General features: G+C 39.6%; 1 protein-coding gene across 3 annotated transcripts in view; it reads right to left on the reverse strand.

The window, feature by feature from the left end:
- DOCK5 (dedicator of cytokinesis 5) overlaps positions 1-18,749 on the reverse strand; it is a 90,448-nt gene that overhangs the window by 69,556 nt on the left and 2,143 nt on the right. For all 3 annotated transcript variants that reach the window (XM_068920438.1, XM_068920436.1, XM_068920437.1), the window contains exon 2: positions 1,668-1,751. In XM_068920438.1, the coding sequence (XP_068776539.1) occupies positions 1,668-1,751 (84 nt within the window). The remainder of the gene's footprint in view (positions 1-1,667; positions 1,752-18,749) is intronic.

Genomic DNA, 18,749 nt, shown 5'->3' on the forward strand with positions numbered 1-18,749 from the left:
GAGATATAATAAGCTAGGAGAGTTTCCACCCAAATAGAATATCAGAATTTGGAGTTTCTAAATTGAATTATATTTACGGGAAATAAGAGAGGACCTACAGCAGAATTACCATCTAAGAGGCCATTAGCACCTTCTCTCGATTCTCAAATGCCTGGACTGAGTTTTTGGTCCGTCTTTCCAGGAAAGATATTTAATTGTACTGCAGTAATTCCTAGGTGCCCCAGTCACAAACTAGGACTCCACAATGCTAGGCTCAGTATATGAAAACAGCCAAAACATGTTCGTTTTCCCAAACAACTACAATCAATCCTACCAAGTTAAAGTTACAAATTGGGAAATTTCAGGTTAAAAAAGGAATACTATTTGAGATTCATTCCCTATTCTTGACCATCTCTCCATTAAATAGCTGAATAAGCAGCAAGTTGCAGGACTGAATAACCACCTTGCTAAAAACAAACACCTCCCAACACCTTCCTGCCAAAAACCACTGCCACATTTTGGAAAGTATAAGATGCATCCTCTTTATGAGAGCATAATTTAGCATTATTGCATACTTAAACAAACAAACAAACAAACAACCCCACACCCAATACCACAAACATCAGTGTAAAAATACACATCAGCAATTCGCTTTGACATGTAGAAACCGGCTGGCTCATTCCAGTGTCAAGGTCAAAGACAACTGGAAAGAGAACTACTGGCTAAGAACAAATTGTTAAACAAGCAGCATGCTGTGCCAAGCAGAGATACTGAAAAGATTTTATATGTTGTTTCTTTTTCAAACTGCTGAGGGCTGTGAAAATGACTTGAGTTTATATTTTGGAAAGAGCATTTATATTTTGGAGAAGATAGACACGATCCTCCAAATGAAGAGGCAAGTAGTATATTCTCTAAAATAATTAGATAGCTGCATTCTGTTCCTAATAGTGAAATAATCATTAAACAGTATAGTTTGTAAGTAGATATGAAGCACAAAAATGCCATCTTCACATAGTCTGAAGCAGAAATTTTGTTTCCCTTTCTGCAGGATAACACAGATATTAGGAAAAACTTACCTGTAAAGTACTGGGAGAGACAGCCTACTGGAGGCTTTTAAAAGCATATAAAGACTGTTCATTATATTATGGCTTAAACCAGCATTACTGTTTAAAAAAAGGTAGATCTGCCCTTCTCTTTTCTTTCATCTACTGCCCCCCTTGTCTCAGATCAAAGAACTAATCCAGGCTACAAGCAATTTTTTTGTTTAATTGGGTTATTTTTCAGTTGGATCAGCTCATCACAGGACTGCAAAAGTGCTTGGGATGCTAGGAGGAGTTGCTAAGGAAGACAGGTAATGGTGTAAGAACAAGAAAGAACAGCCAGAAGTAAAAGAGAGCATTTCTTTCCCTACCAGGGCTGTCTTGAGATCTTAGCGAAGAGGTACCTGCACAAACCTCTTGTTAGGAACAGCACGAGTATGACTGCCGTGCTTGTATTTTATGTACTTTTAATACTGTTTCAAAACTCAAAGGTATCCAGCAAGCACTACATAGTGAGCTTTGGGAATGGAAGACATACCAGAAATTGAAAGTCTAGATCGGAACTTTGCATTATGTTTAAAAAGCTTGATTTGTTATATTTAATTTTAAAACCTACTGCAAAATACTTGGAAGTGATCTGAGACCTACCTTCATGCATCTCCAAAATGTGAACAGTATCACCAACTTGCAAGGAGAGTTCCACATCCTGGGTAGCATCATAATTGTAGATTGCTAGAAGCAGGAAGAGAGGCAGAGAAAGGTGAAAAATAATCATTAAAGTAATGAAGCATTCAAAATCTGATTACATCTATGCTATCTTTGTAATCTGGTTACAAAAATCATATCATATCCTTACAAAAGCAGGATATGATTTTGAAAAAGCATTATAAGTTACCTTGTATACATAAGACACTGGAAAAGTATGTACCATGTCTATTTCCAGATTGCAGCCTCAGTTCCCACAAGGATAAGAGACATTACTCTTACCAGCCAACAAAGTTAGTCTTTTAGGATACAGATCTGTGATACCAGTGGAAGAAGCTGTCTTCAGTTTACTGACAGCCCGCTCAGCAAAGGGTGCTACTACTCCTGGAGGAGGCTGTGGATCAGTTAAGATAGTTTTTATTTTTATTAATGTTTCACAGAGCTAACTACAGTGTAATATTCACAAGCACAGGCAAAACAAAATAAAAATTGTCTTAAAACAAAACTAAAAACCCTGCTACTATTCCGTATTAAATCCCTCAAACTATTGCTACTAAAGAACCTTCCCTGACAAGAACTAATTTTAGCATGAAAACTTGAGATTCACTGCAAATTTAATCCCTACGAAAGATAAAGCTAATCTGAATACTTATCGGATTTCCAGTGGGAATAGGATCAAGTCCAGCAGCCAGTGCTTCTGAACTGCCTTTCCTCGGGAACCTTCCCGAGGTGCAGTTTCACTGCTCTCATTACAGCTGCTGAAGGCTTGTCAAGGTGAAGTTGCACACTCGCACTTGAACTTGCTTTCAAACCAATACAAGTAAACAAAAAGCATATAAAGCAGGGAGAAAAATGCTTTGCTATGGTTCAATGAATTAATCAGGTACATCAGAACAGATCACTCCTTTACCAAAAGGAGACCACCTTCTTTATTTAAAACTCTGGTTTAAGCAGAGATGATGAAATTCATGCCTTAAAATGCAGCAGTGCAATTTTCTCCTACAGATAAGTGTTTAATGATGTTCCTTGGATGCAGAGAAAGTAGCAACTCTTATTTAAGTCTCCAATTGTTCCTGAATAACTGTTCCCCAAGAAAACATATTAGTGGATTACAGCACAACGCTTGTTTTTTAAAAAGGCAAATAAATTAGACAAATGTTTTCAGGGGCTCTGGGAAAATCATTCAGCGTTCAGAGGGTTTGTATTTGAAGAACACTCTGGAAATTAAATAAAAAAAAAAATTATTTGCTATGTCAGGAAACTCGCATCAAATGCCTATCGTTTCCGTCAAAATGAGGTATATTGCCTCCTGGCAAGGCTCCAACTTAAACAAATGACTATAGCTTACCACAACAGAAATTATCTAACATATACTAGCTTTCTTTAAAATATCATAACTATAAATAAACCGACAGGAGCAGGCAGCCTATGCGAATTCCCTGCAGTATCTAAAAAAGACCCTGGTCAAAAAGAGATGCTTACTCTGCTAAGCTGCAGGGCCAGTGTTTGTCCACAGCGGCCCTTACTCATGCCTGCCATAACTCCAAGGACTGCAGAGATACGCGCAGAATGCGTTTAATCTATTACATTGTTTTCCAGAGGGTTACAGGAATGTTTACTAGACTTTTTTCTCCTGAGGCACTAGTTGCTTTAATATTCCTGTTCCCCTTCGCTCCCCTCAATGGTGTTCTAAGCCAAGATACTTAGAACTGACTGGGTGATCTGCATGTCCAATCTAGACACCTAAAAGGCCCCAGAATAGATCCAAAAGTATAATCCCATAAATATTATTGCAGAAAAGCTTGTATAACATTTAGGGGCAGTGAGAAAGATGAATGTTTACAGGAGTAGATGAGAGTCTTCCATTAAGAACTGCCATGTATTGACATACGCTGAGATCATAAGCTAATCTGAGGGAAGAAACGTATTATTGTATTTGATTCGGTTTAAAAAAAATTCTGCTAGATACAGCAAATAAGTCCGCAAGGATTTGCGGAGGCCAGCATAAGAAGTATAACGCCCAACCCAAAATAAAGTAAACTCCCTGCAGCCATGTCTTCTGTTGCAGTAAACCTGCCAAATCACTAACATTAAGCAGGGATGTTGCAAGCCATTACTTGGATGGGACAGCTCCAAATCTCCCCAAGGTGCAGCAGGAAGTGGCATGGACGAATAAAACAATCTAGGCTTCCTTCTGAGTCACTGCTGAACTGTTAGCCCACAGTGTGCTAAGAAAACACTGTGCCACACAGGAGGTGTCATTTCTCAGATGCAGTCCAAGTGTCAAAGAGTCTATGGACATTAATAATGCTACAGCACTGCCAAAGTTAGATTTAAACCACAGCATCTTACCTAAATTCTAACTTGGCTGATTGCATTCTGCCTACTGAAGCTTCCTCCTGTGGTTACAGCTGGACTGCCTTACTTTGTCTTGAAATACTATTCGAGATTCCCGCTTCATGGCTGTGCTCTACAGGAGAAACGGCTGCTTTTCTGAAATGAACATGTGCTTATATGTATAGGAATTCCTACATACAACTTTTAGATGTCTTAGGTTTCTTTGGGATAGACACTATAAATACAAGTCTCCTCTATTTTTCCATAAAATGCTGCCTTAGCTTCAGACAAAAGCAGTCTGAGCAACACCAAGCGTCTAACAGAAAGGTGGGCGGGTATGAGACAAGCCTTTCTTTTGAGAGCACAGACAGTTAATTCAAAACCACAGAACACTGCAGCTGCAAGAAGAGAGAGTACTAAACATCGCAGTTGCCTTCCCTTCTCTTTCCCTGCTTAATGGGAAAGGTTTCGGATCCCAGTATCTACCAGTTACAAGCAAAAGGAACATGCTTCTGCCAGTATAATTCAAAGAGAGGCAAGATTTGTAGTATCTTGCTTTGCTAGACTGAATGAAGCAAGAACAGAGGGCCACTGTATACAAAATCTCCTACTCAATGATTACGTGCAAGGTTAAAAAAGACAAATTGCTGGCATATTTTCCCTGGGAGCTTTACTGTTTGCAATTGATGTGCTCTAGTGCTTGAAGCCTGCCCCATCCAAAATAGTTCATCCCCAGTTATTTAAACCATTTAGCCTCTTTTTCATTGTGTGTATTTAATCTGACCTTTTTCAGACTTAAAAGAAAAAGGAAGTTGTACATAACAAACATGACCCTCGTATGAAGAAATAAAAATCCTTCACAGAAGAACTTAAAAGTGCAGCAACGAGGGAAGGGAAAAAAAGGAGATAAGTGACTTTGGTCCCTAAATTTGCAGGAATTACTGCAGATAGGTCTTTTCCCTTCAAATCAAATTTCTACTGAGATTGTGTCTTTGAAATTCACTTTAGGTGGGTGAATTTGTTCCTTTTACCATCGTGAATGAAAACTAACGTTGAAGTCCTGAAAATGTGACTGGAATTAAAGAGCCAAAGAAAAACACAATCTACAAGAAACAGATACCGCGTTCGTTTTAATGATCATATTCTTTGAACATAACTACAGGCAATGTATTATTTTGTTTAATTTACATCAAGGAGGTCTCCCATTTGGATTAGCAAAAAGTAAACTTAAGAAATGGCTTTTCCGGCAGTGCATCCAACCTATAGTATTCATTAGGAGGGAAGAATAAATATTGCAGCTGGTTTGAAGAGGAAAACAGATAACTTTATGACCAATGAGAGCAGCCACAGTTATACGGGTGAAGATAAGGAGAAAACTTCATGCTTCAGGGCAGAAGGCGATTCCTCACCATGGATCAGGAAGGAATCTAAAAGCATTGCACAACTGGCCAGGTACACTTGAATGTCAAGGGATACAGCGCTTCGTTCTGAGGCATCATGCAGTGGTCACCACCAGAAACAAGGACTGCAAGCATGGCCACAGAAACCTCTGAGGCATCCAGGGCTTTCCAGGGTAGCCACAGGGCTCCGAATAATTACTACTAGTGAGCTGGAAGTTTCTGAGAGCAGAGTTTGATGAGGGCTGGCACATGGCAGTATTATAATGGGAAGAGCAGGAGAGCAGGTTTAGTTATGTCACTCTCTCCAGTCGTATGAAGGCACAAGAGTAATCACAGCACATTCCTGATCTGTGAAACACCAGCCAGCGGCACTTAAAACAGTAGGAAGCCTCCATGCCATGCACAGGGCAGAAAATCAGAAGTAAAATTGTAGAAAACCTTGAAAAACCACAAACCTTCACTGTGTTCAAAAGTCCTGGGAGATGTCTTAATTTGTAGGAGGTCTGTCAGCAGCTCATTGAGCCTCATATAGCTTTTACTGGAACCAGTGGGATTTTTGGCACACGTTTCAGTGCAAGCAGCGTCAAGCTCGTTCCTTCAGTTCCTGTCAACAACCTCCACTTGGAAGGAAGGCGACAGTCCAGTCAGCTCCAGTGCCACATAAGTGTTTGGCTGCACTTTAAAGAGCCAGTACACATCTGGACCAGTCATCTCCCACACTAATGCGGTGTCTTTCACATAATAGTACCAATGTGTGCTAGAAAGGTGACAATTGTTCTTCTGCATGCAGGGAAACTGAGGGACAAAACTGAATGCCATATACAGTTAACCTGCAACATACTCGCAGACAAAAACCAAAAATTTTAATTCCTAGTCCCATTTTAAGCACAAGACCATAACTCCTTTTCAAGCCAGTTCTGAAAGAGAAGCCTAGCTAAAATGGCTGAAACTAAATGAACGAGGCAGAAACTGTCAGGTATCACTTCGCGTGTAACTCAGAGCAGAATGAAACTGCATCCTTTCCTCAGTACCTTGCTTAAATGCATTTGAAGTGTAGATTATTGGCCTGAAAAAATGCAGCTACTGCAAGATCCGTTATCTCTCACTTGGCTCAAAATAACCACTCCTCCACCCATTACAAAGACACGATAACAGCTTCCAAATACCATGTCCCACTTCTGAAGTCTGCCCTCACAACTATCTGATAGGAGAGGGCTGTGCCTTGCTTCCTCTGAACAAAGAATCACATTCAATGCTTTAGCAATAAGCAGACTTCGTCTCATTACATCTTTCAACCAGAGTCAAAAACTATTGTACAGAAAGAGAAGTATGTGCTTTTATGCTGTAATAACCCTGTATTAAGAACCGGCATTTATGCTGGACAGCCTCGTTTGGAGAAGGCTGGTATGCTGTCCGTTGCCAAGATATAACCAAAAAAACAGTGGCTTTATTTAAAAAACAAGGAACTGCCCAAGGAATTAATTCTTAACAGGAACAAAGGTTTTTTTTGACATTCGGGTGAAAAAACTTCCCAGGAATTCATGTCTGAAAATTTGAAAATAGCTTAATTAAGGGTTGTGTGTCAGATTTCTTCAAAAAAACCGTAAGTCATGGTTCAGGACCGTGAAACACGCACATTAACCAACTGCTATGCTACAAATGACTACTCGTGAACTGGCTGATGCTGACGTTCAGTTTCCATTTTGCAAAGTTCCAAGTGAACGCTTAGCATTTTGAATGCAAATAATCCAAAATAACAGGATTACTCAGATGTAAACACTTTAACACTCATCATTATGCTTCAGAGTCAATCATCTGAGGCACTAAAAGCAGACCCTTAATCTCTCATCTAGTTGCTGTTTCAGGCTGACCTCACACACAGAACACGTTTGGAAGGAGTTCTACTTATCCTTAAATTATTTTGGTTTGGTTAAAAAAAAAAAACAAACAAAAAACAAGAAAAAAGGCATTAGTTCAACTGAGAAATTCTACAGTCTGCCTATGCAAAAGGATATGGCACGACCTTCCTAACTTGGACTCCGTACATGTCAGTCTATGTTCATTCCTTTCGTTTGAGAGCCACGAGAAAAGCAGGAAGATCCACACTGTCCTCAACATGTTTCTAACATTTCCAGTTCCATCCTAAGACTATGCTACTAACTAAATCCGAATCAGGGTGTTAGCTGCTCACCTGCATGGTCAAGAAGGTGCGTTTTCCACACACACAACTGATCAGAAAAATCATAGCATACTTTTGATTTCCTCTGAATCACAGAATATTATCCTGGAGATGGGGAAAGCTAGTACTCTAAGCTTAGTTTTGCAGAGCATCCTGCACAAACACTCTAAATAAAACTGACTGCCAGGTTTGGGACTGGGAATGACTTTCTTTCAGTCATGCTATCATCAATGTTGGGTTATTCTCGTCTTTCTCTTCACTATACTATAGAACATATGCTAGAATCAACGGTTTAGTCTCCTAGGGCCTGCGCTGCTTTAGACAAACCCAACTTACCACACTCAGCCCATGGCAAAAGAGATGGCTTCACAAGTGTTATAGCAGTGCTCCAACTAGATGATGCAGTGGTCTGTTACAATGTTAAACTTTCTACAGGCTAAAGCCATAGTCAATTCCACAGCAGGGCTCTGGAGCAAGTGGCAGATGCAATGACAAATTAGCCCACAGGTTAATTAGAACCTTTTACTGGATTCAGATCAGGCACGCTGAGATGATTCAAGACTGTTGAAACAAGAGACATACTGAAATAATCTCCATCTTTTCATGTCTACAGAATCCCCATTAGCCATCTTCCCCTCAACTATGTTGCAGAGCATTTATGCCACAACAGCTTCCTGAAAATAAAGCAGACTGATCTCTGAGCACATCTGTACTGCAATATAGGGTAGAGAGAGAAAACCTCGGACAGGCATTCATACAGACGTTAGAACCCACTCTGACTTCACCCACAGAAACTTCACCCACTGACTAAAGAATCAACTCAATTCAGAGCTTTCAGGGTTTATAATAACCCACTCTGCCTCAAATGTTACATAAGCTGTAGAATTTCACCCCCACAAAAAAGTTCAATCTGCCCTTCTACCCATCTCAGCCAAGACTTTAAGGTTCAGCTGTTTTTATATGTGCAGTAATTTTCTGAATCTTTTATGGATTATTCTCCTGCATGTCTTCAGAAAATGTTTCATAGTATATAAGTATGCATTTATCTTCTATATAGGAAATGCACACATAAAATTTTAGCTAAACAGATTATTTTCACAACGTACTCTGCTTCCTTATGTTATTTTCACTCTAAAAAGTCCTCAGGGATTTTAACTCAGATAAAGAATTATTCTAAATCAGCTGTCTCAGTTCATGCCTGGAGTAAGAGGGACTGCTACGAGCCAGTGGAGGAATACATCAGTACAAGTAGCATGAGAGCCAACCTACTCCTGACTGTACTACCTCTGACCGAGTCCAGTGCTTGACATACCAAAAGGTATTTCCTTCTACTAGAACTGCAACTCCAGTTAGAATATCATGAAACGTCCCCTTTTGCAGAGACCTAGATGGAAAAAGAAAGAAGCCTGATCTACCACCTCTTGGAGATTTATCATTTTGTAAACTTTCATCAGGTCACCTTTGATTCATCTTTCTACAACAGTCATTTAAGGTTGTCTGCACACTTAACTAGGCTCTGGTTTAGAAGAGCGCCCTCAGCTTTTGTTCTCACTGCACTACCAGCCTCCATCTACGTCCCGCAGACGATTAGAATAGCGCCTGTTTAAAGCGTTCAAACATATAAAAAGGGAAGATAAAATCATGAAGTGTTAGCCACGGCGTAGAACAGCTTTTACGGCCACAGTTTATTTCTGGTCTGTATAATTCAAACTAAATAACATGCAATAGCATGCCAGCGTTCAAGGGGAACAAACAGATGCAGGAGTAGCCAACCTGGAGCTCAAGCCGCCAAAAGTGGCTTCCAAGCATATAAAGATGACAACGCATGCCTTGTTGGGTCTGAAAGACGGCCCTTCACTTCACATTTCTCTAACCTGCTGCCAAAAGATCTTGCTACTTCATTAAGCCAACCCTCCCTTAGCTGACGCTGAGAAAAGGAGCCAGTGACACCAAATCGCCATTCAGGTTTTAGCAGTTGGTCTGTTCTGAGCAGCATAAAGCTGAGTGAAGGAGGAAAGCTGCAACAACAGTTACCAATGTTGTAATTACAACTGTGCTACCCAGAAACCTCAGACCCTGGTGCTATCAAAGCTGCATCTTTTATCAGCTCTACTATCACAAAACACATCTACCTACAGCGCTAATAACTTTATTTAGCGCAATATACATTCCAATGCTCTTTCATTGTGACACAGCGACCTTCCCAACATGCAGGATACAAGACAAGACTGTTCCTTTGCGTACACTGCTGAGGCTATGAGAATGAGATACCATAATGGCAGGTAAGTTACAGATCTTATTAGGTTAAAGGGCGATTGATATTACTCTAAGGTGCTTATCTTCCATGCCCTGTGGGTTTATTTTGCGTCTTTGAAATCCGAGTAGTAACGTCTACCCTGAAAGATGAATATTCTCCCAAAAATATACTAAATCCTAGTGTTGTCCTTTAGAGTAATAGCTCTAACCCAATAACATCATCTCATCCATCACACATCCACAGAAATTCAGTTTTGCCACTGACTTCTAATGAATCAGAATCTGGTTTGTACTTAGGTTTGCCTACTGGTATCAAGAGAATTCAGTAAAACTCTTAAAATACCATGCACACTCTTGATGCTTCATATTTTGGAGAGACTTGGAAAAGAATGCGCACATAAGCACTCTTCAGGTTGTCCTCTGCAAAACAGGTTTCATATCTACAAAATTATGAATACCTACTGTGGTACTTACATTCCAGTTCTGACCACTGCACACACCTATTAGAGGGTATAACTTGAGTTTTCACAGAAGCAACCTCCTATTTTGAATGTTTCCATTTTTATGGCCTGTGAAGTAACTGAGGCTCATTTTACAAAGCACATACAGACTTTGTGGAATTCAGTTGGCATTGTAGGTAATCTCCTGCTCTTTCCCTCCCCCCCTCAAATCCTGCAACTGTTCACTTTGTTTGGATACAGAAAGTGCAACATCAATTTCTGCAACAAAGTTTTCAAGCAGATTTGTAAAAACAAAAATGAAATCCATCACTTGGTAAATTGGACCACTCAGCTAATTCCTGACTTGAAAGTGGGTGGCACTTTCAAAAGAACTAAGTGAACAGCAATTTAAAGCCACTGGCAAAAATTCTAGTTCTTACTGGGCAAAACATCAAAGGAAATGAAAACTTGGAATTACTACTGTATAGAACTACAAGTGTTACTATCTAATGAGTTTTCATTGCACGCATTACTTGCGGTGGGAGCGAGGGTGGAGATATGACAGGAGGTCTAACGGGTAAAGTATTTGAGCATGGAGCCCAAGTGTGCCTACAGGATAGTTTTCACCATAAAGTTCACTTGAGGTTAAACTGAAGCGTTGTCTCTTGCTAGCGTCACACCTACACCTACCAACCCCGAACTCGAGCCAACGGACCCAGAGGGAATCTAAAGCTGAAGGGAGCCCATTTCATCAGCTGCAAACACAACTCACCAGAGATACAGGCAGAAACTAATGTGGCACAAGCGTTCTCAGGCTTCCTGTACGTTCCAGGTTCCACCCATGCGCTCAGGAAGGGACAGACAAGTTCTCCCAGAATTTGTATGAGAAAATATAAGAGTGGCTTGGCTTACTACAGTTCAAGGAACTTGAGGATATGCTGCCAGCAGCCTCTTTCCCTCAACAGGACAGCACCACGATGGAAACTCCACCTTGGGCTAACTCAGGCTGCAGGACTAACACAAGTAAAATTTCTCATATGCATTACCATAGGGATTTCAACTGGCCTGTGTACCTTCAGCACTTCTCATTCAACATGGGCGTCAGAACAGATTACTCTCCCATAATGGATGTCTGTGGTTTCACTGATTCATGTTTGCAAAACAGCACAGGCTCCGCTCACAGAGAAGTGACGCTGCACAGAGAGATATACAATTTCAGATTCCCAGAGACCTCTAATCCCAAAGCATTTTTATCTTGCCATCCATCTCAGGTAACACGCAAATGGCAAGCAGCGAATAGCACGAAAAGAAGAACGGGAAATCTTGGCTGGAAACTAAGGGACTCATTCTGGAAGGAAGAAGGCCAAACAAGAATACTGATCAGAAAGGAGGAAGAACAAGCTGCTCTCAAATTTGCTGCAAGTACATCAATCTCAGTTCAAATGCATAAGATGCAAGGAGACGAAGAATTTGGTACCATGCTAGGTAACATGCACTGCAGTCTTTCTCTTTTTCTAGAGCCACTTTATTCCTTCCCATTAAGCTTCATTTCTATTCAGTTTGCAGCCCCCATTACATGCTCAGAACGTTGCAAAATTGGAGTGCTGCAAGACACTCCAACTGAAGCTAATCCTGCATTTTAAAAAAGCTTTTTCAGAATAACTTAGTCATTATTTGCCCATGACACTGAAGCAGTATTAGAACCATACAGCTGAAGTAATAAACTGCTTTATTACTAGAGAGGCTCAAAGTACCAAGTTTCCCAAGAGCAAAAAACCTACCCTCTCCACTATCTCTCAGTCTTTTTTTTTTTTTTTTTTTTTTGCCCAAATTGAGCACTTAACAGATGGAGGTCCACTTTCATTGCAGCAACACATCCAAAAATTAGAAGATATGAAAAGGGGCAAAAGGATAATGTCCATAGAACAATCACTACTTCTAGATAGCTGCACATTCTGACAACGTGCTGGACACCTATCTGAAAGCTTCAAGAGGCTGCCAGAGCAATTCATCCTTTAAACAATGCTTCCCCGCCTCTATTCCTGGCGGATCTTCCCAAGAGGTACGGTCTGTACCATACCAGAAAGACATTTTTATCATTTATACTGAAAACTTACACTCTATTTGCAGTTGGCCCAAACTAGCACTATTATCTTCAGTCTTTGAAGCAGACGATGAACTGGCCACCTAGAAAGCTGTCTAGTAATTCATGTTTATGTTCTGGTTTTATTAGTACAGGTTTCCTGGCAAATGCACCAGTATTCATTGAAGTATTTTAGGCATTCAAACACATATTAAATGCACTGAAAACACAGCCTTTATCTTGGCAGCAAGGGGATAAATGTGTTTATGACTTTGGACTAAGGCAGTTTTAAGCTTGGCTGTGATTGTCTTTAACGTGTTTGCATAAACAGGACTTTTTCCCCTAAAAAACACTAACTAGAAGAAATGTCCGATCAGACAAGTCAAATGCATTAGCAAGAAAGGAAGTGACCTAAACAAGCTCTGTCAAGCTTGTAGGTAGAATTCATGTAAATTTTTCTACTTTTGAATGACATGGAAAAATTACTACAGGTTTACTGCTTCTTCATCAGTATGGTATTGGTTACAGTTTTCTCCGTTTATGAACTTTGGAAGTTAAAACCAAAAAATAATTAATAGCTCCTCTTTGCATTTTGCAGAATTACAGTCCTATGACAGAACCACCACAGGAACATGCATCAGACATTCCAAAGTGGCATGCTTTGCTCCAGCAGAAGCGACTATTGGTACTCACAGGCTCTTGACACTTCTGAACAACTAGGCCCACATCTTTTAAACAGGAGACAGCTCAGGAAAACTCTAGAAAACAACTAGCAGTTCTGGATACCCCACAAAAACAGATTGAGAGCCTTTGTAATGGGGCCCTGATTGTTAGGAAGATGAACTGTATGATGGTTCTTGAAAATCAAGCCTGCTAGCGGTGTTCCAAGATGGATATGCAAGAGCTAAACCATCCCAAAGTCAGAAAGCACTTCTAGAAGTGTTGCTTCCACTTTTCAAGGTAAGAATAAGCAAAGGAACGGTTACGAGTCTTGTTCATGTCAGCAGTACCTTGGAAGTCCACAGGGTTAGTTTCACAAGGAACTACTTAATAAGTAGGATAACAATCACCAAAAGTGAGAAGACAGACTCACGCTAATATGGATTAACAAAAGGACTATGGAAGCAAAAAGTAGCACAGACAACTTTCATACCAAATAGACTTTGGAAACAGTAATTAAAATTGAGGAACTAAATTAAGTACTATCACTAACTAAGCAATAAAATGTTGTGTCCCGCCCTGAAAAACCTAACTCTTAGCTACCAGTGGTGTCAGGATTTTACTTTTCGGGGCAACCTGTAGCCACAAATCCTAACAAAGCAAAAAGAGTAGTCATAGGGAGCATTTCTATCAATGCAGAGAAAGAAGGTCTCTTCTACAGTGGGAACTGGATTTGCAGTAGTTTCCTCCACTCTTGCCAGCAAAGCTGTTTTTTGTTTTGTTTTTATAAATAAATAAATATAAAAATAAAACCACTCTGCTCTGTAACTACATCATCTCCAGATACTGGTTCCAATACAAACACTGGAGGTGCATGAGAACTAAGAAGTTCAACTAATTTTATTTTCATTTTCTATCATGGAAAGACATAAGCATCAGCAAGGTGCTATTTGGTTCTTACTGAAACATATTAAATCCCTAAAAGCCTAATTTTAGGAAACTGGTAAGTAAAACACTCAAGTCAAAGTAGTGCTGTTTAGCCTCCCCGGAGAGCAGATCCTAAGGCTATTAAATTCTAGAGACTGAATTTATATCAAATTTTATTAGCAAACAGGTAAGTTTTCTTTCTTTTTTTTTTAAAAACCTCTAACCTCACTTTAAATACTGAAGTTTAGACGTCCTACTATCCTTAATACACAGGGAAATTCCGTCCAGAGCCAAAAAAATCTGCTACAGAGTATAGCTAAATATGGTTTCTGCAACTTATTGAGTAAGGGAGAAGATTTAAGTAGTTCTCTAAGCATAATCTGATACACGTTTTATTAGTCTGATACACATTTTATTTATATTTACTTCAATAAGAGACAGTAAGATATAACATTACTTTTTCTTGCTCCCCTTTCAATCCTTTTGTCCAAATTCAAAAGAGGAAGGTTGAATCCCATAAAAACAGGATGCCTAATATCATGCATTGCTAAACCTGGTGCACAAAAAGTGTGCACTGTACATAAACTGGTACTGGAGGGAATGGAGATTTAAGTTTTATTTTTGAAAAAAAAAAAAGAAAAGTGTCACTGTCCACATGGCAATGATTAACTGTATAGAATGGGCCTTCAGTTCAGCTTGAACCTATTCCTAATTGAATTGACTTGCATCTAAGTAAGCTTGTTTTAAACTGAAGTGTATCCACGCAGAGTTTTGTGCCAATTTAAATAAATAAATCCCCTCCCTTTTTTTGGAGCAACATCTCACCCAAAGCTAACTTGCTGCAGTGCTACACTTGCTGACTTTGATGTCCTTAAGCATACTTTTCTAAAAAAGGGAAGTTTTACTTAGTCTGGGCTACTCATACAATCAGGTTGATGTAGCCAGACTCTTACCATCCTTCTGCAGTCCTTCTCAGGAATCTGTTGCATAACAGTGGACTTCAGTTACAAATCAGAGGCATTCTGCAGGAGACCTAGTGCAAAGCATGCAGCAAGTTGAAACAAATATGAGTTTTGCTCTAATTTGACAGTGCATCATCATGATGTACTATCAGTACTGTGAAACTCTCTTGATCACAGGCTGTATTTCAAGACAACTTTACAGAAGAAGTATGAAGTCTGAACAAGAAGCCAAGCATATCAGAAATTACCACAAATCAAACCGTTAGTAAGAAGACTTTATTCTGCAGCACTCTTCCTCTCTGATCCTTTGCAATCCTGCTCACATAAATCACAAACGTAGCTGACAAGCCCTGGTTTACATTTGAAAAATTACTGTCATTCCTAAGACATGATGCAGCTGATTGTAACTCAACCACCACATGGTATTTCAATAGAGTAAATACTTCTTTGCTACAAGAATAGACCTATGCCCTGGCCCCTGTAGCAGGCAAGAATATAATGGGTTTAAAAGGTAACCAATAACTATTAGGGGTAATTATCTGTCAGTTTACCACAAAATCCACTCAAAAAAACCCAAAACAAAATAAAAGATGACAGACTGAAACTCAAAGTCAGCTATTTGCCATCGTAACAAATAGTTTCTTTCAGTTACATGGCTGAGGTATTTTATCTATGCAAGTGGCCATGCTTTTTTTGGAACTGGATCAAAACAAGCCATCACCTTTCAAACAGCCACCCGTTTATTTGCAAACCTAAAGCGTAAAATGGAAATCCCTAAATAGGAGGTGAAGAGGCAAAGAAAGCTTGGGAACTAAAGATGCCCAAAAGTTTCTCAGTTTTTTAAAAAAAAAGAAAAAAAACCACACACCAGTTGAGATCAAGACACTTTCAAAACACAGAGTGACTGAAAATGACTTCGATCAAGTGGCTTCCCTGCACCTGCAAACTCAACATGTTGTTAAGGCAGTTTCTAAAAAAAACATGACTCTGATTTGACTCAGCACCTATGAGGTTTACTAAAATACAAACAATGCATTAATATACCTCACTGACCAGTGAAGTTTTTGTGGACTTTTAACAACATACTAAGTTATATATTTAACAATCTGGAGAGCTCATAGGCAACAAATAATGTCTTTGCTTTCTCTTGCTCTTTCTGAGCAAGACATTACAATTTGTGGCTTTTGGTCTTTTGTTGCAAGCTCCAAGTCTGATGCTGGGTTGAAGCATTTTGTGGTTTATAGAGTGAATTATGGCTATAAGTTGCCAGCGGCTGCAGAGGACCAGACACCATAACCTTTCTGGTCCTCTCTCAGTCCTAGCACACAAGCACTATGAAACAGCAGCTATCCCAAAACTAAGGGTAAATTTACATTTCAAGAGACAGTCATACCAGTGAATCCAGGTACAAGCCACCACCCTTACCAGAATACAAGCTGCTCTGGACCTCAAGCCTTAGAGCTCTTTCAGTAAGACCCCAGGTAATAATTTCTTATCTTAGAAGATCAGATTTGTGAACTGGTTGAATATAGGTGCATGCACAGATCAAACTACGTAACTGTGAACAAACACATCTCATCCTGTTATTTCCCAGTCAAAGATGACATAGACAGTACGCATACCTGAGGCATCATCATTTTCATCTGGAAACTGTTCTGGTTGAAAACTTGCCACTTTATTTCCCTATTTGCTTTGGGCTTGCTCAGTTCCCTGATCTGGCTTACTACACTGCTATTGTTTGCTTTCTGAACTGTTATTGCAGGAGGCAAGAAGCAGAAAGAAGGGTCAGACTGCTTTTTCTGAGAGCAGCCTGGATTTATACTGGAATGGAGTAACTTATGATTCCATAGACTCCAAATACTGGAATAGTTGGTGTTAAAACTGTTAATCCAATCTTTTCCAGTCCACAGAGAGTACTTATGTGTTAAAAATAGATGACAACCAAAGAAATAAGAATTTTTTTTTATTTTTATTTTTATTTTTTTTACAATGCAAGTGTAATAAACTTCAGTTGAAGGGTTAGCGCAAACCTGCGTTACTCTTTCAGAGACTTTAAACTCTTCCAGAATACAATTCACTTCAGTCACGACAGCAAACACTCCAATTGTTTCTGAGGAGGTAACGATAATCCCTAGCAATATTACTGACATACCTACTTCAAAACAAGAAGAGTAAGAAAGCATGCAATTCCACCCTGACTTTTTAGTTTCATTCCTGAGGCACCACGAAGGGACGTTAACACACTTCTTCCACCAAAAATTTGGTGGAGAAAGGGACACTATCTAAGGAACCTCAATCAGAGTAACCTTCAGGCAAATTAAGCTCCATTATCAGACTTTGCTTTCAAAACTGAATTTGGAGGAGAGGATCAGGTGGGAAAAACAATTTTATTGTTGAAATCTTTTGCTCTAAGTTAATCACTCTAAACTGAGCAGATAATAAAAGTGTTCCATTAAAAACTGCAGGAAGTCATTCAGTTCGTCCTTCATCCAACACAAACTCTTTTCACTGAAGCAGGTACAGGTACGTTTGTGTGAAAGGCATTCTGCAAATGACACCTTTTTGAGAGAAGTAGTCCATGGAGAGGTTACTTCATTTACTTGGCAGAAAAGACTGACAAGCTTTCAAGGAAGATGCACCAGATAGTAAGTGTTTCCTTCCAACATGCTTAACCTCTAGTTTGGGAAGGAAAGATACAAAGACCCAGAAAACGCTGTTGCTTAAAGACACAAGATGTTGCCCATCAGACGATCAGCAGTCTTTTTGTCCGTTTACAAGGCCAAAGCTCCCCAACTCCCATCTGTTGTTGGGTTGAGAACTCAATGGGAGCAAGAAAACGCAAGTAGTTTGTCTCTCACATGCGCTTTTCTTAAGCGGCTATGATTTCCAGTCTAATATTCTCTGCTGTATGCTGTTTCAAACTGCTAAAGGTAGCAGTCACCAGGTTTAGACAATTGAGGAAAAAAATTTCTAGTTGGCAGCACATCAGTTTGACCCTGCAATCAACAGACCTGTAGAAAATTATCCAGGACAAACCATTCTGAACTGAACTCCAAAAAAATCAGATGAGTGACAATGAATCACATTGCTCACTTCGTGGAATTTCCTATTGTGCTGGTATGATTTACAGGGTTGTTTTAAAATAAATGCAAATACTTCTGTATTAGTTTCAAGAGAACAGATTACTAATAGCCACAATGGTTGCATTTTTTCTTTAAAAAGAGAAAAGAGAACAAAAAACCTTGTATCTTTCCACTTCACAACTATCAACTTGCCCACGCTATCAGTGAATGAAAGCTGCTACCATCTAATGTCTCGTATCATACAAATCAGTGGCAACGTCTAGTCCCTCATTACAACCACCTTGGTAACGGGTACAAAAAGGCAAGGTACCTGGTTAGCAAGCAGATTACTCAAAGGTTAAGCGGCCCAAGGAGCTCACACTCTCCTTTCAACCCTTATCAACTTGAGACTGAGTCATGAGGAGAAAAAAACTTAATGCCTCTGCTCTAACTTGGTCTTTTCTGTACAGCAGTAGACCTCTTCTATCTCAGGCAATCAGTCCACCTATTCCAAACACCAGTGAGCCTACAAACTAGAATCTAGATCCTACAAAACAACCACAAATATGCCTAACCCTTCTACTTGAGCAGGTACCATTACCGTTTCTGTCAGAAAAATTAAGCACAAAAACAAATAGGGGACTGGTACCGAAGTGCAAAGCTTTAACAGCACGCAACTATAGAAAGCAAACTGACAAAATTTTAAGACTCATTAACAC

The sequence above is a fragment of the Struthio camelus genome, chromosome 27, assembly GCF_040807025.1.
Source record: "Struthio camelus isolate bStrCam1 chromosome 27, bStrCam1.hap1, whole genome shotgun sequence".
Taxonomy (NCBI): domain Eukaryota; kingdom Metazoa; phylum Chordata; class Aves; order Struthioniformes; family Struthionidae; genus Struthio; species Struthio camelus.